The sequence below is a fragment of the Lissotriton vulgaris genome, chromosome 3_1 (assembly GCF_964263255.1).
Source record: "Lissotriton vulgaris chromosome 3_1, aLisVul1.2, whole genome shotgun sequence".
NCBI classification, from domain to species: Eukaryota; Metazoa; Chordata; class Amphibia; order Caudata; family Salamandridae; genus Lissotriton; species Lissotriton vulgaris.
In genome coordinates, this window is record NC_141689.1 from 2,020,003,599 (window position 1) to 2,020,029,839 (window position 26,241).

Below are 26,241 nucleotides of genomic sequence, written 5' to 3' on the forward strand. Positions count from 1 at the left end.
GCTAAACACTAGAGTGCTTGACTCTAGGTCATTACATCATGCACATATCAACCTACAGATATTTTGTTCGTCAATCATTTTGGCATTGCGTTTTACCAATATCGTCACTGATTGGGTCCTAGTGTGTTCTGCTATTTTTACATTTCATACACCACGCACTAAGAAAGTTACAAGTTTACATTCGGTAATTTGTAGGGTTACTCTGCGAGTTATTTCACTCGTGGGCATATATTTAAAATGAAATACGTTTCACTCCAGTATTTGCAGCGAAGGATGCCACAAGGCCCTCTCTTGCCTCTCCTATGCTTTATTACTGCTGATACGGCACTCGTGAATTCTGGTGTTTAAAAGGCCTTCTATTCTATGTAGTGATGGTTTTATAATGGTGTCTGAACATGTACCTGCAGCGCTTTAAAAGTCAAAGCAGCATTTTCATTAAAGAATGATTGAGACAAAGTGGGAATTATTTTATTTTTATTTTCTCAAAGGAATATTTTGAGATACACAGGCATGTTTACAAAACAAAATCCACATATGTATTGCAAATAAATAGGCACAGTAGTTAACCCACGTTGTCCTGTTATACCTGAGAGGGTTCTCATGCGTAAAGCACTACATGATGTTTGTTAGAGATCTGGTTAAGACTCGTTGAACTAACTAGCATCACCAAAGACAATCCGAAATAAAAGAGCCTGGAGAATAGCAGCAAAACATTTTGATGTAAATGCCAAATTCCATGGTTTATGAAGACATGATTAACATTGAAAACGTGACTAGTAACATCACCAAAGCATGCCAAAGTGACCGTCATTACGGAATGTTCACTACACAAGACGGATACTCGATGCGGTTCGTACGTCCTAAATTGTTCCATAGATTACTTCATAGTGAAGATCAGCGGCTACATCTGCATCCAGGTGATAGGCCTTAAAACAAACACAGTGAGGTTAGGTCTTAAAGAAAGAGACGGGTCAAAAAGGTATCATAATACACACTGTGGGTACATATGATGGGTGTCATTAACTGGCAAGGCACGCCTTCTCAAAACAAATATTCAATTTCAAATTGACTAACTTAGCATATTAAAATATTTGCATATTAAGAGTGTTTTGTAATCGTATCCTGTTTGTTTTCATTGAACTGTAGCAAAGGACGGCAGTGAAGGATTAGTTACTTATCTGTAATCCTAGTTCTCTTCCATGGGTATACTCATTAAAGTCATAAGCACTGAATTATTTCCGCTCATGAGCGGGAACCCGGAACACATAAACAATATACATATATATGTGTAAATATAACCAAAAGTACATAGTACTAACTAATTATACACATATACATGTATAATAACCATAATATGCAGCCTAACATATATACATAGGCTAATAAAGTCAAACCTTACACACGTTCTAAAGCATGAAAATATGCTATATATAAATGCAATAAACCGGCATGAGGCTACAATGCATTTCATTACCATGAAAAACCCTTTAATTTCATCAAAGAACCTGCTGTAAACAGTTATTAGCCTACAAGGCTGCATATGAAGAAATGTCTGTGTACAGAAAATCAGACTGGCACCCTGCCTTTAAGGCCCCAGAGAATCTGCACACTTTGCCTTTAAGGCCTCCAGGAGAACTCTGTTCCCATCATGCACCACAGGTGACAGGTCAGTTCTTTTGTACGGTACAGTAAACTTTAGCATGAATCTGCACTTAAAAACTTCATAATATAACTTGAAAAGGAAAAAACCTCAATGCTACTGTTCGCCCGAGAAGTCGGGAGGGTGCTTATGACTTTAATGAGTATACCCCTGGAAGAGAACTAGGATTACAGGTAAGTAACTAATCCTTCCAGGGGATACTCATTAATAGTCATAAGCACTGAATAGAGTATCAAGCTCATACCCACCAGAAGCGGGCGAACAGATAAATGCATAGCTACACTTTCAAACCATAGTATTTAGCTAGACTTAGCAAACAAATTTCTGAGGGATGCTTGTCCCACTTGTGCATCAAACTGGGCATCAGAATCTAGACAGTAATGGCGTGTAAACGTATGCACTGAACGCCAAGTAGCTGCTTTACATATCTCTGACATAGCCACATTCCTAAGGAGAGCTGTGGTAGAAGCTTTTCCCCTCGTAGAATGCGCCCTAGGTCTACCTGATAAAGACTTGTGGGCTAGCTGATAAGCCAGTAGGATACATGACACTATCCATCTAGAAATGGATCTCTTGGACGCTGCCAAACCAGTATTTGTAGGACCGTAGTTCACAAAGAGACGGTCCGTGTGCCTCAAAGACTTTGTTTTATCTAAGTAAAACTTCAAAACCCTTTTCAGATCTAATGAATGTAGAGCCCGTTCAGCCGGACTCGAAGGGTTTGGGAAGAAAGTAGGTAATGTTATGGTTTGATTAATATGAAAATCCGACACCACTTTAGGCAGGAAAGCAGGATGAGTTCTGAGTACCACTCTGTTTCCATGAAAAATAGTGTACGGTTCATTGCAACACAGAGCCTGGATTTCGCTCACCCTACAAGCAGAAGTGACGGCCACCAGAAACACTACTTTCCAAGATAAGTGTTTAAAGACGCTTTATGTATGGGCTCAAAGGGGGGACCCATTAACTTAGTCAACACCACATTAAGCTCCCAAGGTGGAGAAGGGGACCTGACTGGAGGATACACCTTCCTTAACCCTTCCAGAAAATCCTTCACCACAGGCATCCGAAAGAAAGATATCTGTTTTGGCGATTTTCTATAAGTAGTTATTGCAGCAAGATGGACTTTGATGGAACTAAACTGCAAACCAGATTCAGCAAGGTAAAGTAAATAAGACAAGATCACCTGTTCTTGACCGTGAATAGGGTCAAGACCCTTACTCTGACACCAAAGGTAAAAGCGTTTCCACTTAAATCCATAGGATTGTCTTGTAGAAGGTCGCTTTGCCTCCTTAAGGATGTTCATACACTCAGGATTCAGCTGTAAGTGCCCGTACTGGATGACTTCAGGAGCCGTGCTGCCAAGCGCATGGAGGGCAGATTGGGATGAAACACTCGCCCCTCCTGTTTGGACAGAAGATCCGGGCGACACGGCAATCTCCTGTGTGGCATTATTGACAACTGGAGGAGATCTGGGAACTACCACTGGCATGGCCATTCTGGGCAAATCAGAATCATTCTGGAGTCGGTCTTGTACAACCGATTGATCACTGCTGGTATCAACGGTGTCGGTGGAAAGGCGTACAGCAAGTTTTGATACCAGTCTATCAAAAGGGCATTCCCTTGAGACCCTTTCTGGTAGAATCTGGACGCGAAGACGGGGCATTTTGCGTTTGCCGCGTCTGCGAACAGATCGATGTCTGGTGTTCCCCAAGCCTGGAAAATGCCTTGCGCGACGTCTTCGTTGAGAACCAAGTTGTGCGCTTCGACGAAGTCTCTGCTGAGGCCGTCCGCCTGCGAGTTGAGACTCCCTTGTAGGTGAATCTCTGTTATGGACAGGTCTCATGCAAGTAACCAATGCCAGATGGTCTGGGCTTCTATGGACAGAGTCCTGGATCTGGTACCCCCCTGCTTGTTTAAGTAATACATTGTAGTTGTATTGTCTGTTTGCACCAGGAGGGACCGAGTCTGTAGAGATGGAGCCAGGGACTTGAGAGCAAGATGGACCGCTTTGAGTTCGAGTAGATTGATGTGATATCCTTTCTCGAAGTCTGACCATAGCCCTTGTACCTGCAGAGGGCCCATATGCGCCCCCCAACCTTGGAGAGAGGCATCTGTGATCAGAGTCTGCGTTGATGAAAAGGAACTCCCTTCATCAAGTGTGCCTTCTTCATCCACCACCTGATGGAATCTCTTGCAGACTGTTGGAGATGGATTCGATCCTCCCAGCATCCCGTCCTCTGTTTCCACCGATCTTCCAGACACTGCTGTAGAGGACGCATATGCAGACGTGCGTTTGGCACGATGAAGATGCACGAACCCCAGGAGAGAGGACACTTGCCGAACTGTCGGACGTGCACACTGAAGGAGAAGAAAACACTTCGCCTTGATGGATGACCACCTCTCCTCCGAAGGACACACGCTTTCTTCTTCCGTGTCCAGTTGAGCACCCAGGTAGTGGATCTTCTGGGTGAGGTTCATTATGGACTTCTTGTAATTGACTTGAAGACCCAACTTGCACATGAGTTGGAGACATATCGATAGATGTTCTTCCAGTATCGATGGGGATGAACTCTTCAGAAGCCAGTCGTCTAAGTACGGATACATGAAAATCCGTCTCTTTCGAAGACAAGCCGCAACTACCGCCATACATTTTGAAAATGTTCTGGGAGCTGATCTCAGGCCGAAAGGGAGCACTGCGTACTGATAATGATGAGCAGCTACTTGAAACCTGAGAAACTTGTGATGTTTTCTGGATACCGGAATATGAAAATAAGCATCTTTCAGATCGATGGAGCACATCCAATCCCCCTGGTGCAACTGAGGGAAGATCTGATGAAGAGCCAGCATTCGAAACCTCTCCTTTCGAATGAATTTGTTCAACCGTCTCAAATCCAGAATGGGTCTGAACTCCGTAGCTGGACCTTTTTTCTTTACGAGAAAAAATCGAGAGTACAGGCCTTGACATCTCTGCTGAGATGGTACCGGTTCTATGGCCTTCTTCTTCAGAAGGATGTTTGCTTCCTGTTGTAAACGCTTTATATTCCACTGTAACCTCGTTAGAGGACGCATGACCGGGGGTGGCTTCTTGAATCTCAAAAGGTACCCGCTTTGAATGATACCCAGTACCCATCTGTCCTTTGTGATCTGTTTCCACTCGTCCAGACAACACACAATACTTCCTCCAACCGGAGAGGCACAGGCTGCTTGGTAGCAGATGACTGCTGCCTATTTCCGTTGCCTCTGCCTCGTCCAGGTCGTCGCTGTTGGAATTGTGACCTCTGTTGATTCTGGCCTTGGTTTTGTGAAGACAAATTAGTCTGTTGGTTCCTCTGCTGGAAAGATCTCTTATCAAAGGGACGAAAATTGCCCCGACGTTTAAATTCTTTCTTCTTTTCAAGACCTACGGCCTTAAGAGTGTCCAACTCCACTTTAATTTTAGCCATCACGTCGTCAGCGTGAGATCCAAACAGAGTCGAACCATTAAACCGTAAATTTACCATTTTCCTCTGGGCCTCAGGCTTTAGCCCAGTAAGGCGAAGCCAAGCTGAACGCCTAGCACAAACACTGTGTGCCTAACCATGAGCTGACAGATCCACCGCATCAGCAGCCGCGCTAATGCTCTGGTTAGCCACCAATCCTCCTTCTTCCACAATTTCCATGAAGTCTTTCTGATCCTCCTTAGGGAGTTTATCCGCAAAACGAGCCACCGAGTCCCAGAGCAGACGATCATAGCGGCCCAATAAGGCTGCCGCGCTGGCCACTCTCATAACCGACCCCGAGGTGTTGCACATTCTTTGCCCCAAGGAATCCATACTTTTACTATCCTTTTCAGGTGGAGCAGTAGAGGTAGATGCTGCAGAATGCGCTTTTCTGACTGCTGCCACAATCAGTGAGTCTGGAGGTGGGTCAGAACGCAAAAATATTGGATCTTCTTCTGGAGCCTTGTACTTCTTTGCAATCCTAGAAGGACCTGAACCCACCGTGGCCGGAGTTAAGAATGTTCTCATTGCTGGTTCTATCAAACCGGGCACTAACGGCAGAAGAGGCCTGCCAGTCGTCTTGTGATGCAGGGTTTCAAAGATAACTGACGTTGCCACTTGGAGAACTGCCATCTTGATGTTGAACTTATTCGCCCCACGACATAAAACATCATTAAATGTGCTCAAATCATCCACAGGAGACACTCTGGAAGGCGGAGTAGATGATATAGTGGGAGAATAGTCTCTATATGAAGATCTTAAAGAAGCCGAAGACGACGTAGAAGAAGGTGAAGTGGTTCTACGCCGCCTCTGAGGAGTTGCCGATCGCTGCCTCCTACGCTCCCTTGAACGTGATCTCTCTCTCACAAGGGATTTCGAGTGTGATCTTCTATGCAGCTCCGTCTGAGGGACCGGAGCCCTCTTCCCCATTAGTCCCACATCTGGACGCATCTTCCAATGTCTAAGACTTTCCAGCCACCTCGGTGACATGTTAATAGGTCGTTCTGTACGCTCAGGTGAAACCTGCACAATATGCAGTCCTGCTGAAGACTTGGAGACTACACTGTGCTCAGAGACCAATGAGCCAGATGGCGTCCGTTGTCTGGGCACCAATTGTCTGTCATCTGACAACTGCCCTGAGGTTGAGCCAGAATGAGTCACCACAGAAGAGTTCTGGTGCACTGTCTCTTGACCCACCGCAGACCTGTTGTCTTGCTCATCCTGCGGTGAAGACGCCACTAAAGGTTGTGGACTTATTTCTGACCTCGACAAAGACCTAAGTGAGGTCCGAGAGGCTGGTCTTGATAGTCTCGAAGCCGACCTGTATTTAGGTGGGGGAGACCTAGACACTCCAAGCTTCGAGCCCGAAGCAAGTTTCAACGTCGACCTACGTCGCGATGGAGACCTTGATCTTCTCTTTTTAGGTCTCGACGTCGAATCCTTCGACGTCGTTCTTCCTCTCAACGTCGACCTTTTCCTCGACGACGACGTACGTCTCTCTCTCGACCTCGGTCTTTCCTTCGACGTCGATCGATGACTCCCTCTCGATGCCGCACCCTTTGACGTCGACACTCGATCCTTCGACGTCGGACGCCTCTCTTCCCTCGACGTCGATCTCATACGATCCTTCGACGTAGAACGTTGAGCCCCCGACCTCATCCTTACTGCAATCGACACCAAATGTCTCGACGTCGAAAAATATTTCGACGGCGACTGTCGAGACGCTGAACCTTGCCTCACCGGCGAAGTCCTCGACGTCGATGGAGCTCTCTTCGACGCCGACAATGCTGACGGCGATCTGGATCTCGACATCGAGCGCACCTTTTTTGGCGGCGACGCTCCCTGGAGTCGATGTTTTTTAGTTCTACCTTCTGGAGAAGCTGTTCTTCGACGTTTGGGTAGAGAAGATGGCTTAGCAGAGAAGCTCTTGGAACTCTTCTCACCACGGTTTTCTCTCTCCAAAAGGCCCAGCAACCTCATTTTCTCCCTTTCTCTCAAAGTCCTGCTAGAAAGGTTGCGGCAGAGATAACACTCTTCCACCTTATGAGAAGCTGGAAGACAAACCATACAAACTGAGTGTGGATCAGTTTTTGACATCTTCTTCCCACAGGAGGGACATTTGTAAAATAAAGGTGGCATTCTGACTACAAAACACCAACAGTTTAGTCAGAAAAAGATATTAAGCCACCACCAAAGTAATATATTGTCAAAAAAGACAAGAAAAACCAACTTCTGACAGAAAAAACTACAAATGAGCAGAGCTCAAGTTCCAGGTTCCTCACAGAACAAGCCGGAAAAAAGAACTGACCTAACTGTCACCTGTGGTGCATGATGGGAACAGAGTTCTCCTGGAGGCCTTAAAGGCAAAGTGTGCATATTCTCTGGGGCCTTAAAAGCAGGGTGCCAGTCTTATTTTCTGTACACAGACATTTTTTCATATGCAGCCTTGTAGGCTAATAACTGTTTACAGCAGGTTCTTTGATGAAAATATTGGTTTTTTATGGTTATGAAATGCATTTTAGGCTCATGCCTGTTTATTGCATTTGTATATAGCATATTTTCATGCTTCAGAGCGTGTGTAAGGTTTGGCTTTATTAGCCTATGCATATATGTTAGGCTGCATATTATGGTTATTATACATGTATATGTGTATAATTAGTTAGTACTATATACTTTTGGTTATATTTACACATATATATGTATATTGTTTATGTGTTCCGGGTTCCCGCTCATGAGCGGAGATAATTCAGTGCTTATGACTATTAATGAGTATCCCCTGGAAGAGAATATAGTGGTATGGACATATTTTGTATCCTAACAAGGAGGCCAACCATGCGTTTCTCCAACAGACTGCAGAGGATACGTATGTTTCATCAACCAACACCTCCTGAGGAAGGGGCGGCTCCTCCGTTGAAGCGGAGGAGCGTCGCCCCACTTAAATGCCCCTAGAAAATCCAGCGAGACAAAAAAGAAAAGCGTAATTCAGTGAATTCATTACCATTTTATTTTTCGTCAAACTGTCCTAACTCAGGAAGGGGCAGGGCCTGCTGAGAAGCAGGAGTGGTGGGCTGCCTGTGCACTAGTTAATAGTGCACATGTCTCTTTGGCCCGCCGTCTGGTGAGGGCCATCCTGTCATGTGTACTATAAACCTCTCAACCCAGCTGTCAATGACAGCTGGGTTTAGACCCGCACAGGCCTCTACTGTCCTCAGGAGCACGGAGAAACGCCGCCCCTCCAATCCTGGCATTTCTCTCATGCTTACAGTAGTGCCAGGATTGGTTATGTAGGTTAGCTGGAGCCCTGGACGTTACTTTGGCAAAGAAGAGGACCGGAGCATGGAGGACGTGTCTGGGCAAGCAGGTACGTGTTTTGTTTATTTATTTCATGTATTTATGTTGGTGTGTATTTATTTTATGCCACCACCCATTTTCCCGCCTCTCCAATCGGCGTACTTGCCAGCCACCACTGTCCTGAGGTCCATACTTTCTTCCCTAAAAAACACAGCTGCAGACTTTCCCTGTCTGGAAGGGTTGCCACCACCAGTTTTCCTGTATATTTTTTTAAACCGTCAATAGGTTTAAACAGTCAGCTGGAAGATAGCTCTGAATAAAAAAAGGCCAGAATTTTGAGCCTCGTATGTTTGTTACACTCTAGTGGACACATCCTATCCTTCTCAGATGCTAGAAAAGTGTGTCGACTTGATCTAAGAACCATTACACAACAGGGCTAGATTCTGTTTTGGCCTTCGGACTTTACAAGGTTTCAAATGTTGCATAGAAAGCTGGATTGAAATTTGGAACTGTACCAAAATGATCAGTAAGTGAGAGGGAATCCTCAGGGTAAGACTCATTTGAGGGAAAGAGACATGGAGCGCTTCCACACAATTCGATCAGTCTTCATCATCCTGATCATTCTCATCATATTTGCAACCAGGTCAAAAAGGGGCCAGCATGATTCATCCCACCACCTACACAAGGAAGGCTGCACAGGCTCCAAAGATTGTGTTTGGTGAAATAAAAACTGGTGCAGAAGGCACGCACTACTGAGTCACTGTTCCACGACATCCTGTGATGCTGAAAATGGTACTGACAGGAGTGTTGGTGTCACAAAAGACCAGATCGGGAACAGGCACAAGCACCCTTGTGAGAAACATGAGACCACGCGATCTACTAGAGGAGGAAGCAGGGTCTTTTCATGGCTTCTTCTTGGGGAGAAGCCTTTCTATGCTTGTTAGAAGGTCTGGAAAACTTGAAGTTGGATAAAGGGTTAGAAACCTTGCAGGCCTGAGCTAGCACAGCTGTTTATCCACAACCGCGCCTATTCTCATTCTCAAAAATGCTTGCAATTTGAAAGGCCATATTCAGGAGACAGAAAGTACAAGCATCTAAAATGCTCATCCAACCTGACATTTTGCCATCACACTAACTGCAAAATTGGAAAGAGTCATGTTGCTAAAGGAAGGACAAAAAACATTTGTAACTTAAAAAAATGTCAAATAAAAATTGGAAAAGAACAAAACGAGACACCCTTGGAGTGAACAAAATGTGTCAAATGTTTTCAGAAACCGGTCCTAGGATGCTTGATTCCGGTCCAGGGAAGACATGGCTTGGCAGTTCGGGCTGGACTGTTCCCATGAGGCACAGGGTCAAGACTGATTTGCATATGGCCTTCTCTGAACTGGGGTGGCGTGGTGAGCAAAATAACCGTGGATTAAACCCAGATCTGTAAATGGGGGTGAATGTTTTGCCAATGTGCAACATTCTGTCCATCACCTTGTGTGTTTTAAATGTTTCAAGACTGTTCTGTTCAGTTCAGAAAAACACAACTGAACTACAATGGCTGCCTGAAAGCCGATATCTCTGTCCCGATAAGCACAAGTGTTTAGAAACGGGTTTGGAGGTAAGTATGGAGTTCTTTCTTTGTTTCTTCACCTTGAGCATTTAACAAAAATGTACTTGGGAAGAAAGTAATTTTTTATAAAATGTATATTCTGATTTTCCAGGGTACATTCTGAACTAAGATTAGCCATCTGGGGAGACCTCCATGCTAGAGAATTTTAGATTACTCAGGTTATACCAACTATGCTCTGAGAAGGTTTACTCAGAAAGAGCAGCTGAGTATCTATTACCCTAATGTGTGCAGGAACAACATTTGAATGTGCAGGATCATGTGTGGCAGCCATTTCTGAGCAGGTGCATAACCGTATACGTGGGAATGCATACCTGGGTGGAAAATGCCTCCTCCCTCGAACATAAAAGAGGAACCAGTCCTGAATCATTTTAGTGGTAGACACTCCCATTACACTCTTTGTCTAACTAGAAAGGTGCATATGTTTTTGAACAAGGGTGACCCCATTAAATAAGAGAACCTGTGGCAGTACGTTTAGAGTGAACATTGGTTCACTAAAATATAAATTAATTTAACAAAGTGAAAGAGTCTTCTGTATATGAAGACAGCAAAACAATAAAACGATTACCAAGGCATGTATTAAAAAGGTCAAAACACAGTTGATCCTGTTAATGCACATGAATGTATACCTTGTACGTTGGAGTTGTGGAATGGAGTGCGTATCTGTTTCTAAGTGCAGCAAAAAGTGGCCTGTGCTGCCGTAAATACAGTGGTCAAATGTGTCCAGCTGCTTCTGTTTGTTGTTTATCAAACAAAAAAAATTCAAAACACGGAATCTCTTGCAATTGCGTTATTTATACCATCATATAAACATATTTAACATCAAAAAGAAAGACTTGCTGCTCATGCTATAAGTGACATGAAAGGTGAAGTGCAAAGGGCGAGGCAAAACAAAGTGCATCACTATTAAAAAGACATATGACTCCTAGCTGTACAATCAGGACTCACGCCGGCTCCCCTCAGAATGAATTACTGCATTGCTGCGGCTTCATTGTGTTTCCGCCACGGCCCCAATTTGAGCGACACCACGGGATTAAATAAATCATTCTTCAGCACTCCCACACAGCAACAGAGTTGCTGCATCCTCGCTGATGCAATAAATAACGCAATTGCAAGAGATTCGGGGGCATATTTACAACAGAACGGAGAAGTGTGACGCTAAGCAAACATTGCTAATGCCACTCGTCTCCATGCGGAAGACTGAGGGATGTGCCGTATTCACCGGAGTGCAAGTGTGTCTGATTTGGGGGGAAGATTGCTTATGTGCAGGAAGATCCCCCTTCCTGCACATAAACAATCTTTAAATGCCGTTTTGTAACTTCTATGTGTGTTGCTTAATGCAACAAATATAGAAGTTGCAAAACTGCATTTTTTAATGATTGTTCATGTGCAGGAAGGTACCACTTCCTGAACATTAACAATCATAGGCAATTTGCTGTTTCTACAGGGAAAAAGCTAAATTGAGGAGAAATAAAGAATTTCTCCTCGATTCGTCTATTTAAGACCAGTTTTTCCCTGGTCTTAATTTTGACGCTGCCTCCTATTAAAGCTGCCTTGTACATAGGGGGCAGCGTCAAAATCAATGGGTGTTGCAGCGGAACGCCCACTGCAACACCCATTGCCCTCCCCTTTCATGCTAAGTAAAGCATGAAAGGGTGCCTTATTTACAAGGCGGTGTTAGGCCACGTTAAGTGGTTTAAGACTGCCTTGCAGGAGGCGTAAGGAGTGATGCAGCACAGCAAGTATAGGGCACCCCTGAGCAGTGCTGGAGATGTGTTGTGCTTGCAACACAACTCCAACACTGCATCACCTTTACGACGTTAGATGCACCACACATCTCTCTATCCTTGTGCCACGCGGCGCACCAATGGTGGCGCAAGGGGTTTCAACCGTCTGCCTCCAACGTATGTGCCTTTCCATGCGCTGTGCGGCACGTGCTCCCTGCCGTACTTTTGATAACATACAAAGCCCCATAAGGCTTACCTTGGAATAATACTTGCGGGCAGCTATTCTATCTTCTCGAACACCCAGGCCTCGCTGAAGACATCTTGCCAAGTAAAATGTGGCTATGGCAACTCCTTTCGCTGTGTACAAAGGAATGCAATCTGTCATCCTCGCTAACATTTCAATGTTATCGAAATCGGCAACTCTGTAAAAAATATGTAAAATGGAGTTTCACGTCAAAAGGGTTAAAACAATAAACAGTTTTTACTAAGTTGTATTAAGAAACAATGTTAATAATAAAAACTGCCTAGAGTCTAGACAGTACTGCTAGTTTTAGGCTCTCCATTATTTCAAATTTCTGAGAACTATCGGACCACCATCTGACTCTATCACAAACAACTACTTAATGTATCGTAGGTGCCTATCTCTCAGCGCATACTGATGTCTACAAAGCTACACCCCTCTTATATACAAGCTACTACTTAAAGAGAAAGGCCAATGAGAGTGGACAGAGCACTCTGCTGCTAATAGAAGTGCACCTAGGAGTACTGGACTACAGACCCAAGTCACAAATGTTGGAACTTCCTGGCCCAGATTTAAAAGGTTTTGCTTTGGCTTTGCAGTACTTTTTTAATGCAGACCAGATGCAAAATCTTTTCTGGGGTATACAAACCAATGCAAATTGGTATTTGCGTTAGTCTGTAAGAAAAAGTAATGCAAAGCGCTCCTTTGATTCAATGGGGCGTATTATTAGTGGTATGTTGGCGTTCCCATGCAACCACCCATGGTTTTTGATGCAAAAGCCTATCTTAAAACAATAGTAGATAGGATGCTGTGCAAACATTAAGGCTACTTTAAAGCAGGCATTGAAAGGAAAAATGCTTTAATTTATTCTTTCTTTTCTTACTATGTATGGGTGCTGCACAGTACAATACACATACAAAGTAAGAAAAGTTGTAATCAGTCTAAGCACAGTATTTTTTTACTGAAAGGGTACCCTTCCAGTACAAAACCTATGCTAGACTCATGCAGACACCTTTGCACTATTGCGCAAAAGTGTGTGCCTGGTGCTTGGCATCATAATTATGCACCGGCGCTAGGGAGGGAGGTGGATAGTGTCATTTAATCTCTGTAAATATGCTCTTTCATTCTCTTTCCCTCTCATACAATACAGCGCAGCAACTTTGGGTGCTGGGCTGTGTTGCATGAGTTTTGTAAATCTGGGCCCACATGTTGTCTTGCACAGATAATGTTCGGGATGGGCTCGATGAACAATCTCCGAAATCTATGAAAATCCTATATTTTTGTATGCACCCCCTAAACCGACTGTTTTTATGGTGTCAGGAAATCCACCAGTTAACTGATAAGGCCTTAGGTAGAAAGGCACAATTAAATTTTTTTCTCCACAAGCAAACTGTTTTTCAAATTGGGAAATCCAATCTCCTATATACGCGAAAAGATGAGGGTAATAGTGAATTTACAACTCAACTTACACACCAACTCCACCATTTTTGCCAGTAAAGCTTTCAATATAGCTACTTGTGTTCTTTGATGCGACTGTTAAGGGTGTTACCAGGAGCACCAGGATGACGATAATTGCATGGCTGAACTACAAACATTCACCCGGGAACACCGGATATTTACATTAGCTGTAATATGTGTGGTCCTAAGTAGTGTATTCGGGGGGCATAAGTTATGGTTCACTGAGCTAACTATTACTTGCTGAATTTGAATGGTTTTGTATGAGTGAAATCTAAAGCTAATTATTATTACATCCCTGTATTCATCTATGAAAAAAAAATTGGATTCTTATATTTGATATATTTTTTAAAGACTGCAGTCGTTTTAGTGTAAAGTAAATCGTTTTTAGGTTGTATTAGAGTTGTGTTTCTTTTTATAAGTAACTATATTTTGTTTCAAGAATATAAGTTTAACCCCTTGGGTGCTCTGGACGGTTTGGAGCCATCTTCAGCCACGGTGGGGGTATGCTGAGTAAGGTTCCAAGCCATCCTGATAACCCGCTGGCGCTACCCCACCGCCCGCAACATGCCTCCATTGGGGGTGGCTGCAGAAGCGCTTCCGCTGCCACACCGACCCCCACCCTCAGTGATCTGATAACGACAGCGTGCACAATGTGCACCGACATTATCATGCTGACATGCTGGAAGCCGGTTGATTCCAGCACGTCGGAGAAACGGTTGTATAATTGAACAACTACTCCCTAAACCACGAATTCCTGAACCACGAAGGCTTAACAACGAGCAATGCCAAACAACGACATTGATAACGAGTTCCTAAACCACGAATATGATTAGTGTATACAAACTAGATTCAAGTGACCTACAGTTCTATGTGGTTTAGTTCTGTGCACTTTTTATGAACCCATTTGTGGATATCTATTCTCATGCATTCTTGAATATTGTCCTTCATTTCAATACTCGCAACATCATTGTTAAAACGGTAATATTCCAGCTATCATAATGAATTATTTAAGATTTGAATTGTAACTCACATGCGCCATCTAGTGGCATGTCGACTGTTCTTGAGCTACATTTCATCTAACAGAAAAAAATTATTTGTCAACATTTTACTGAAAGATGAGATCGTAAATGAAGAAGCGAGAACCTTTTTAAATAATTTTTTTTATAGAAATAATGTGTGTCTTTCAAATAAAAATTGAGGACAAAGCATGTAAGAGTATTGGGTTAATAAAGACAGTGACTGACTAAAATATCTATGACTTTCCTATGATGCAAAACTACCAAATTGAACAAAGTTGCTTTCGGTTATTAACCGCTTTAATCTGCATGACATGTAATCGCTTTTCTACACAAAATAAGTATGTGATTTTTGCAATAATGTAAAACAAAAGTTTTCATAACAATAACTTTTTTCTTTGCGATCTGATTCCATACTTTGCCGTGTAGTATGTCTTGTTTTACTCTGCATTAAATTATGCATGGGTGTTTCCCCCCGGTTTTCACTCTAATACAAGGCAGATAATTAAGTGTTGCTGGTTTGCGAAAGCCAATTCCAATGGTCAATGAGGGGTGGGCGGTGGACAGGAGTGACGTGCCACGCATTGTTCCAGGGGGCGAAGTGTACGCAATGTCATGCCTTGGCAGTCCTCTACACTGCCAAAAGAATGTTTCCAAGGGTCGATGAGGGGTGGGGGGAGGAGAGGAGTGACGTGCTATGTCACTTTCCTTTCCTCGGTGTTTGGGCTTCGTTGTTCAAGAAAAGTTGTGGTTTAGGAAAGTAGTTGTTCTGGCTTCGTTGTTCAGGTAAGTCGTGGTTAAAACATCGTTGTTAAGGATGTTTCCCTGGAGAAACAAGTTTTCTCCTGTAGTGAGGATTCGGGGGGGGGGGGAGAACGTTTTTTCCTCCCGCTGTCCCTTTACAATGCATTGTTGCTGCATGATCATGGGCTGGGTCACATTTATGCAGCAGGAATGTACCCACTAGGCCACCAGGGATTTTATTTTACTGAGGGAGCGGTGATGGAGCAAGGCTTCGTATAAAAGACTTGCTCCGAAGCAATCCTCTCATATAAACCCATAACTAAGTATTAACCATGTATTTTGATACTAATATCGACCACATTTCATATAATTCTAGATAAAGGAAGGTTGCCCATGTCTTTTACTAACAAGTAACCCGAGTGTGATTAAAGATGGCTGCTAACGCAGGAAACTGTATTGCGCATGCATCAACTGCATGTACGCAGAATGACGTTTTTACTCTTGGAGGGAAATTTCTGCTCCTGCACAATAGCATCTAAAATGACCGCTTGGAAACCCACGTGCTAAGCATCAGCTTTGCTGAAACTAAAATGAGTTGTATACTAAATGCTAATGCATGAAGAGTCTTTATAAGTAAATGGAATTAGAGTAGAGATAGGTGGTAAACAGTGAAACCATTTTATTATGAAATTAATACCTTTTCTTTTGACCTCTCTATTAGTTTGTATTTGGGCCTCTGATCGATGCTAAAGTCTATCACCCTCGTGGTTCCTCACACATGCGAAAAGATGACAACCCAGAAACAGTGAAGTCAAGACTTGAATCTCGTCCAAGGATGTTCTCCGTACATTTCCTGGGAACCAGCTGAACATCCTGAAGATTCAATGGACAACTGTGAAATGTATACATTTGTTTTTGATAACGTTTGCAAATACAGTTGGGAAATAAAGCTTGGGAGAGCAAATTAATGGGCGGGAATTAAAACAATTAACTAAAGAAAATTATTAAAACTTAGCATGGTGTGAGGATCATCCCCTCAGCTCATGCAGTCAGAAATAGGAGTTTCATAAAGCGGAAACATTAAGGGGTGGTACATGCCATTAGGAAAGTATAATTGGGGTAGTTAGTTAGATTGAGTGAGAGTCGCAGTAAGAAAACGCTGAGCGACCGAGATGCTGTCAGAATGCTGATCGAATACCTGAAGAAGCAGACTTAGAATCATAGAGCTAATAATTCGAAGACGATCACGGAAGACTCGAGGAGGTGATAGAATTAGAAGAAGATTGTGGAAGAATCGAGGAGGTAATAGACTTCGTTGAAGATTGCGGAAGAATCGAGGAGGAAGTTAGTGTCAGAGAGGGGTGAGACGCAGGTGTCAAATCCAAAAGAGGTCATCTATCCTGTCCTGAAGTCCTTGTCACCTGAACTTTCAAGGGGACCCATTAACTTTTGGCCAGAGGGGTCCGATTTCCACACCATCCTAGGTAAATATATCCCTGTGTATTGTGTCGATGTACCTTTCTCTCTATTCTCTTTTACCTGAGATACTTATTTGTTGTGAAATCTTATTCTAAATTGGGTAAACCAATCTTACTTTCTCAGAAAGGAGTTAGCACTGTAATTTGTTTTGCTCATATGATAAATCAGATAGAAACTTTCCTGAGTCTGCGATTATTTTAATAAGATAATAAGGTAAATGAACCTATGTCATATCAATTTACTACTTAACTAAAATAGATCCATTTGTTAAAGAGAGGGCTTCGGATCAGTAATAGATTAGAAAAAGGATAGGTAAATAATCTCTATTTTAACCTCTTATAAAAATTGATCCCCAGCGGTGTTGACTAGCCTTTATGAGTGAGTGTGTTTATGGGCTCGGATGAATATATAGCGATAGATGTTCGCAGGTTGGTAGCCCCATGGATCAATTTGCTGGAAGCAGAGTAATGGTTTTTATTGATTAGTTTGGTGATTATTGGTTATCGATTTATGTTCTAACAAACCTGTTTGTATATTGTTTCAGGTTGTCTGGAAATTCCCACGAAAAGTATAGCAGGTGGTAAATGGAAGCCACACAGCAGTGAAGTTACTAGTCTGTTTGGAAATAGTTTTGAGAATAAGTGGGAGTGATAGTTGGCAAGGAGTTTGCTGGTGAAATTCTGATGTTATATCACCTAGAAAGAGTAACACTAAATGAGTAGCAGGCTCTTCTAAGCTTGAGTGAAGAGTAAGCGGAAAGGTTTTACTCGCAGTGTATGAAGAGTAAGCGGAAGGTTTTACTCGCAGCAAAAGAAAATCAACCATTCTTTAGTTTAATGAAACAGACAGAGTAGCGAATGTTTTCATGTTGTTATTAATGGAAAATGCTGGTGAAAAGTTACAGGAAAATACGTTTTCGTATTACCTTGTGAAGGGAGGGTCAGCTGCCAAAGTTACGCTGGCGTCACAGAGTGCTGCGCTGGGATTGGTTGAAATAGCGGGTGTGTGACAAGATAGAGAATTGTAACGGAGGGGTTAGTTGTCGCACTCACAGAGTTCCAGGCTGGGATTGGTTAAGACAGCCAGTGTGTGATTTAAGGAGATTTGTAAAGGAGGGGTCAGTAGTGAGGAGTGATACTGACATCACAATAGAGCTGTGCTAGTATTGGCCAAGCAGATTTTGTAAATGTGAGCTTAATGGGATGAAAGAATAAAAGCCGCAACAGGATTGGAGAAACCCAAGTGTAAACAAAAAGACTAATTGGTTAACAAATAGAAGCAGTAATAGTACTGGATAGTGGAGTTTGCATGTGGAAATACGATCCAACATTAATAGGGAATCGCCCAGATAGTAGACATTTAGGTTTTGCAAGAGAAGAATATATAAGAGGATCTTCTCCTAAGATGTACGGAGAGAAAAAAAATCTCGCTTATGCAGATAAAAAATTACTTCAAAAAGATAAACCCATTAAGACTAGAGAGGGAATACTTATTCCACCGCCTAAAACTCCTGCCTCATTCATAATGATGGAAAGAGGCTACCATATCCGTGTGTGGTTAGAAAATTGGATCGAATATTCAAAAAATGACGAAATATTAGCTTTTCCTGAAAATTGTACGTTTAATGGGAGAATTCTTCAAAATGTAAGAATGAGGGTGAATGAATTAGAGCCCAGACCTAGAGTAATGCAGTATGAAGCTTTAGAAGAATGGGAAGTTGAGTCATTTGATCGAGACAGATCTAGAAGTTAGAGGATTTTACCCAAAACAAATGCGTGAGCCACGCGAAGATCAGATGAAACAATGGAGACGAGCAATGGTTACAGAAGGGCTGTATCCTGTATTAATGATAGAGGAACAATCAGGAGCAAGTGTACAGGAACAAACTAAGCATTTAACAATAGCAGGTTGTGGGGAGAAGATGAGTTTATGGAAGACATCCTAACAAAGAATCCTCCGCTATATCAGGAGGGACCTAGTAGAACTACTCAGAGTGCCCCTACTTTAGAAACACCATTAGTTCCTCAGGTTATGTATGATTCATTTAATGGAAGGATGCTCCAGGATAAAGAAAGAGAAGCGATAAATAGAAACAGAGAAGAATGAATACAGAAAATAACCCAATTGGGTGCCCACCCCGAAGCTTTGACTATACCAGTGGCTATTGGTCCCGTTGTCCCATTGTATGGGGATAAGGGAAGTTGTCCAAAACCACCAACTATGACACTCCTATGATAGAACCTAGAAAAGAGAACATAATAATTAAGGATCAAGTCAGTGAATGTGAATCAGTAATTTCTGTAATGGATTTGCCAATAAGAGAACAGATAAATTAAACCCGAAAAGAGTTACACTTAGTTGTTCAAAAGAAATACGATTAGAAACCTCAACAGGACCAAAAGTGCCACAATAGTATCTCCGGAAGAATTAGAAAGGTGGGCACAGGGAATAGACAAACAGAACCAACAGTCAAATATTTTAGAAATGTTTATATTAAAAATAGAATTGTAAGAAATGATAGCTGGAAATGTAGGAAAGACAGGCTAAATGCGTACAGTGAAGAAGAATTGTTGTTCATATGCAGGAGCATAACTAGAAATGTAAAAATATTTCATAAAAAATTGACAGAGCTTGCTTCCGAGATGGGAATTGAAATAGAGACATCGAAGGTATTGCAGAAACCATACAGAGCAGACTTTATTGACAAAGACTTGGAAAATATGAATATGTCCGGAAGAAAATTACAGATTAAGGAATTAATGACAATTTTACAGAAATGGGGAGATTTGGACAAGTGGAAAAATAGGTGGACAAAAAAAGGAGGCGGCACAGGCAAATTGAACCGCATCAGAATATTTACTAAGAGAATCTAAAAAGACAGAAAGATTATGCCCATTGAGAGAGGTACCAGGAGGAGGATATGTACATTTTCCATGGACCCAACAAGATATTTTATCATTTACTAATGACTTCCAAAAATGAAGAGAAAGGCCAGTTGAATGATATAGACCAGTTGAAAGGTTTGTGAAAGTTTCTAAAGTTTTGTTGAAGGATTTGGATGGTCTATTTGACATAGTAGTGCCTGCAGATTTATGGACAGAATGTAAGATTACAGTTGATTGGCCTAATGAAGAATACCCGAGAGATGAGAAAACAGGAGCACCCTCAGAGGATGTAATGAAGAAATATCACCAGGTGATAACTTTCTTGAAAGCGGAAATTCCTTCAAAAGAAACAGATTCGATAAAAATAGACAGAACAACTCAAGAAATAAATGAGACTGTGCATGCTTATTATGAACGCCTGCTACAGGTGTTCAAGCAGTATAGTGGATTTGAGAATATTGGAGATAAAGTTCTGGGATATTTTGTGTATCTGGGCTGAGACCTGAGATTTGTCAGATGATTCAAAACCATATGTTGTGTTGGCAAGGAAAGCCAATAGATGAAGTACTCAAATAAGCAAAATACTGTGGAAATAAAATCTAAAAAAGTTGCAAAAAGTTAGAAGAAAAAGTAACGTGGGCACAAGTAAAATTGGCAGAATAACAAAAGATTAAATGAAATAGTCAGAATAATGATCAATCAAAAGGATATGGACAAAATGAAAATACTGGGGGAAAATCAAAAGGGAAAATGAGTAGAGAGGAAGCAAAGAAGAAATGTCCTTGTCATGGGTGCAAAAAATTGGGGCATTGGAAAAGCGAATGTAAAAATATTCAAAATAATAATTGCCCAAATCAAAATCTAAATCCACGGATGCAGAATGAGGTGATAATGAGTCAACCGCAATCAGTTGTTAATCAACAGAGTCAGTTACCACCTGCGCTATGCCAGATTTTGTGAACAGAGCAAAGTACAGTGCCGACGCCGGATTTCCTGGAGAAAGTGTTAAGATAAATTCTATAACTTCACAATTTCTTTTTCAAAACAGTTGTTCTTTTGAAGATGAACAATGACGGTGCCTGAGGGGGAAGGCAGAGGAGTGCGTACTAGGCGCATCCTTACCGGTAGATCAATCAGGTCCATATATTGATGGAAAGGTAGAAGGAAAAGACATTACCTTTTTGTTGGATACTGGTGCTACCCCCTCTACTGTGAGAACAGCAGACATCCCAAACCTACCCCTCTCGGGAGAAGCCATCCAAGTAATGGGTGTTACAAATAAACCGATTAGAATTACGATGATAGAACCCATGGAGGTATGCATTGGTAATTTTAGGGAAATGCCCAAATTTGTAGTGTGCAATTCTAATCCTGTAAACTTGTTAGGAAGAGATTTATTGTGCAAAATAAACTGCACAATTTATTGTACACTGGATGGTGTCTCGATTCAGACCCCTGATGTAAATGGTATTTACAAAACAATGTTAGCAAAACAAGGTACAGAGGTAGATGAAATGTATTCAATGATGACAAAAGATGACTTACCTGATGAATTGAAATTAACAGTAAATCCGGAATTTTGGGATTTCACTGGAAAAGAAGTGGGGTTAATGGCAGATGTAGATCCAGTGAAAGTGACTGTGAAAGAAGATGCTATTTACCCAAACACGAGATAATACAAAATGAGCCCATAAATTAAAGCAGGTGTCATAGCAGAAATAGAACGAATGATTGAACAAGGCATTTTAAAAGAAATAATGAGCAGTCCTTGTATTTCACCTATAATTGGCATTAAGAAACCTAACGGTAAATATCTGATAGAGCAGGATTCGCAAAAAAATTATAAAATTGTGGTGCCTTGTTGCCTGTAGTGCGGAACCCAGCAGTAATACTGTATCAAATAGCATGGAATGCAGGATGGCTTTCTGGAATTGATTTATGTCATGCATTTTTCTCCATTCCATTACACCCAGACAGCCAGTATCTTTTTTCATTCAAATTTGAAAATCGTATTTTTTTGTGGAATCGGGTTCTTCAGGGGTACACAGAGAGCCCTTCAATTTTAATCAGATTCTGAAAAAGTGTTTGGAAACACTAGTGATCCCCAGAAACTCAGTTCTAGTCCAATACATTGACAACTTGCCTGTCACATCAAAGTCACAAGATCATTGTGTCATTGACTCCATTGCCCTGTTAAATCATTTGGCTGATGGAGGACACAAGGTATCACCAGAAAAATTAAAATTTTGCCAAACTGGAGTTAAATGTGACAGTAATCAGGTGTACTATCCTAAACCCAATTACTTTATTCCCTGATGTACATGGAGAAGAAGTGAGGGATGACGTTGAACATGATTGTTTAGACGTTACTGAATATTGTACTAAACCTCGCCCAGACATACAGGAAGAGCCTCTGAAAGAATGTGAAAATGAGCTATTTGTAGACAGCTCGTGCATGAGGCACGGGGAAGGTGAATTAAGTGCTGCTTCTGCTGTCTGTACATTGACTGGAATAGTCAAAGCATCCTATTTACCCAGAGTCAAGTCTTCACAAATAGCCAAATTGATAACTTTAATTAAAGCATGCAAAATTGGGAAACATTGGAGAGTAACCATTTATACCGATAGCCAGTATGGTTACAGGGTTGTGCATGATTTTGGATGCAGAGGGAGTTCATGACTTTGGCCAACTTTGGATGCAGAGGGAGTTCATGACTTCTTCAGGAACCCCTATTAAAAATGGAAATTTTATGAAAGAGCTTTTAGAAGCAATACAATTGTCAAAAGAAGTGGCAGTGGTCAAGTGTGCTGCACATCAGTCTGGAGATGAATATGTGACTGTTGGTAATCGATACGCTGACCATGTTGCCCAGTACTGTGCCAAAAACAAAATGGCAGTAAACAAGAAAATTGAAACAAGTGGAATCAGATGTCAACTTATGCTATTTTCAGCATTAGAAACATGGGATGAAGTAAGACATTTAGAGGATGAGGTGGAAGTGAGTGAAAAGGAATTTTGGATAAAATCAGCATGTCAAAGGAGAGCAGAAGATAATGTCTGGATTTATCGAGATGGGAGACCAGTCATACCAGACTGCATGCTCTCACAAATGGCCAGAATGTACCATGGAGATACACACATAGGTAGAGATGCCATGTTCAGACTCTTTAGACAAAATTGGTATAATACAAAGTTTAGTACTGTCGCAGAGAGTCTTTGGCAGAGATGTTTAATATTTCAACAGAATAACCCAGGCAGGAAAACAGTGGTCAGTTGGGGAAAAGTTGGAAAGGCAGAGGGACCATTTGTGAGGTTGCAGATTGATTTTATTCAGTTACCACCATGTGAAGGATTGAAGTATATTCTTCTCATAGTATGTTTGTTTTCAGGATGGGTGGAGGCATAACCTACTAGAAGAAATGACAGCATAACATTTGCTAAATTATTGTTGAGAGAACTGATACCACGTTTCGGTTTTCCAGTAACTATAGAATCAGATAGAGAATCTCACTTTAATAATGAAATAATTTGCTTAATCTGTGAAGCATTTAAGATTGAACAAAAATTGCACTGTGCTTACCATCCAGAAGCTTCTGGAGTGGTATAACAAATGAATGGCACAATAAAATCAAGGTAGGCAAAGGTGTACACATCTACATCACTGTGTTGGCCAGATGCAATACCTCTTGTTCTGATGGGACTCAGAAACAATCCTGACAGAAATACAGGGTTGAGTCCACATGAAATACTCATGGGAAGAACAATGAGATTAGCCTTTATACAAAAAACTGTTGTCTATAACTAGGTCTCCCGGTTTTATGGTATTTATTTCTTTTAGCATTTCCTTCTGTAATTATCCATATTCATTTTTTGCCCACTCTATCTGTATTTATCCATATTTATTTTGTGTTTTGCGGATAAATGAAGTGGTAAAACTGTACATTTCCATATTTATTTAACTGATAGATGCGCACACATTCTTTGATGTCTGTCTGTTTTAGCTATTTCACCTGCTGCATATTACATAACAAAACATCCACTGGTAAATATTAGCATTATACCACAAATGTGTGTGGACACATGGCATTATTTAATGAAATTGCATCTTTTTTAAATTTCCCATGCTGTCCATCTGCTCATCTGTTGGCATATAGTTCATGAAAGGCAGCACAAACAGACTTAAAAGAAGCCCAATTTTCTGTATTTATCCACCTTTACAAATAAATGCAAGCAGAAAACACACTGTTTTCTGTCTGTATTTATCTGTAAAAATCCGTAAAAACGGAAAACCGGGAGCCTTAAGTATAACTAATGATCTGGTATTAGACTATTGTAAACGATTGGCTGACCTAGTGCGTTCTGTCTCTCACCAGGTTGGAGAAAACGCAATTGCCAGGCAGCCGGATCAAGCACCTGATCTCAATCCTGGGGACTGGGTAGTAGTGAAGAATCACACCAGAGAGACGTGTCTAACACCCAGGTGGGATACACTGAGACAGGACATACTGGTTACAACAACAGCAGTGAAATGTGCAGGTTTGTAGTGTAGTGTAGTTCCTATATCTCTGATAGGCTCTGCGCATTGGCATAATTTACACTATAGTTTTGACATAGGACTGAGGTCAGTATGTCTCTATCGAGTACATTAAACTTAATTACTTGTGTGTGCCAGCTAACTCAGAGGTCACTAGAAACTTCTCGAATAAACAAGAAGGGATTAGTTTCTGACAACCGCATAAACATGACAACTTTGTTTCCCTTTAGAATCGGAACAGTCTCAGAATCGTGGAAACAATAGATAACAGTTTCACTCAGTCAATCTTGCATGCTTCATTTCTACAGAGGATACACAGAAATAGATAGACGGGCGTTTCAATAAAAGGGTTTATTGAACAGTCTTATTTCTCGGTCAGAGATATGAGCTGCTACAATCGTAAGACAGAATGTGAAGTATAATACGTACAGCATTAGCAGTAAGATAAAATAATACTGCAATAGCATGGTTTGTAGCTATGACATATATTCACAAAAATACATACATAAATAACACAGGCTAAAATATAAATACTCAACTGGTGCTTCTAGCTAGTTCTACTCCAGTGTAGCTAACCTAAGTCAAGTACGAGGTAAGAAGTAGGTGCGGTTTTTCTATAGTCTAGTTTAGCCATAGTTTAGATTGGTGTTGCCAAGATTTGCCAAAAGTCCCTCTAGGTTCTAGTCCGCTCCATACCTTATAATGAGAGAGGTTGGAATCTTTTTCCGGGTCTCGATCTTTAAGTCCCCGCAGGGGGAGTCAGAAACTCTGGAGCTGGATTCTCTGCGAGGAGGATGACAGCGTCTAGTCAGTGCGTCAGCAAGTTCGGAAGATCTCCTTCCGAACTTTCCGCGGCGTATCGCATTGTGCAAGTATGCAGCTGGATCGTACCGTGCACCATAGTGTGCCAGGGCAAGTGAAGGTATATTTATACCTTGAAGGTGTTTTAGGAATAGCAGTACTGATGTAAAAGTCGGGCATATGAACGTCATGAATGAGCCCCTGAGGAATAGATGTTCATGCATAATAAATGAGGTCTTGGAGAAATCAATAATCCAAGCAAGGGGAAGTCCTAAAGGCTTAAGAGTCTGGTTTTCCAAGAACTAGTTGTGACGTAGTTGGACGGGTGTAGGTGACCATGCCTGTTTTTGGTTCGCAAGGATAATGCCTAAATAAGGGTTGGATTGCTATGCCTAAATAAGGGCAACGGGAATTGTGCCTATATAAGGGCATAAGTCGGGAAACCTATATACAGTATCTAAATCGACACACAACACCCACTCCACTTTCGTATGAATGACATTACTAAATCCCAAACATGTTAAACATATCTAAAATAGAGTATGTCATGATTTGCTAAAACATGTCTAAAAAAACATATTTCTAAAAATGCATCTATGCAATGGTGCTGTATATATTAAAGCAATGTATCATTCCAAGCATAAATTTACAGTGAAATGCTAAATTAATGAACATACATATATATACATATGATGAAATGGCTCGTAAATACAGAAGAAAAAGGGCCGAAACCATTTCATTTCAGATTACATAAATCAATTGTTGTTAACAAGGTGACATATTGTCTCTAGAAGTTTTTCAAAGAGTTCTGTTCTCTATGAATGAATAGTTCTACTGTAAGCAGATTACTGTGCCCAAAAAGGAAAAATACAATTTGGGAGAAAAAAAAATTAATCATAGGAAAAAAGTTCCAAAGTTAGTCCTTGTTTTTGAAAAATGAAGGTCAAATTCAGAGTATCTCAGTACACTGTGTGCCAAATCAAACGTCAGTGTATGGAGAAAACATGAAATCTTTTAATACTGTTGACGAAAAGTCATCTACCATTGTAGGTGAAAGTTGGATTACCTCATTTAGAAGACTAACTGCACATAGATGAGAAACATCGCCTTCAGCGCTGGTTGAATCAGCAATGTTAGTATCAGAGGTTACCTGTGTGCCTATTGTTTCCTGTCGTACCTCAGCAGTAGCAATTTGCGTCTGTGAGATCTCAATGAATGCCGTCATCAGAATTGGTAGCCGCTGGGGACAACACAGAGCATGGGCCATTACAGGGTCCAGCAGAGTATCGATATGCGTAGGCATG

At 41.5% G+C, this 26,241-nt stretch overlaps 1 protein-coding gene across 3 annotated transcripts in view; it reads right to left on the reverse strand.

Annotated features, from left to right (window-relative positions):
- Positions 1-459: 459 nt before the first annotated feature.
- The window catches only part of LRP2BP (LRP2 binding protein), a 489,520-nt gene continuing 463,738 nt past the window's right edge, over positions 460-26,241 (reverse strand). For all 3 annotated transcript variants that reach the window (XM_086963334.1, XM_086963335.1, XM_086963336.1), the window contains exons 8-9: positions 12,035-12,200; positions 460-926 (exon numbers count right to left, since the gene is read on the reverse strand). In XM_086963334.1, coding sequence (XP_086819460.1) covers positions 861-926; positions 12,035-12,200 — 232 coding nt within the window. In that variant the 3' untranslated portion in view covers positions 460-860. The remainder of the gene's footprint in view (positions 927-12,034; positions 12,201-26,241) is intronic.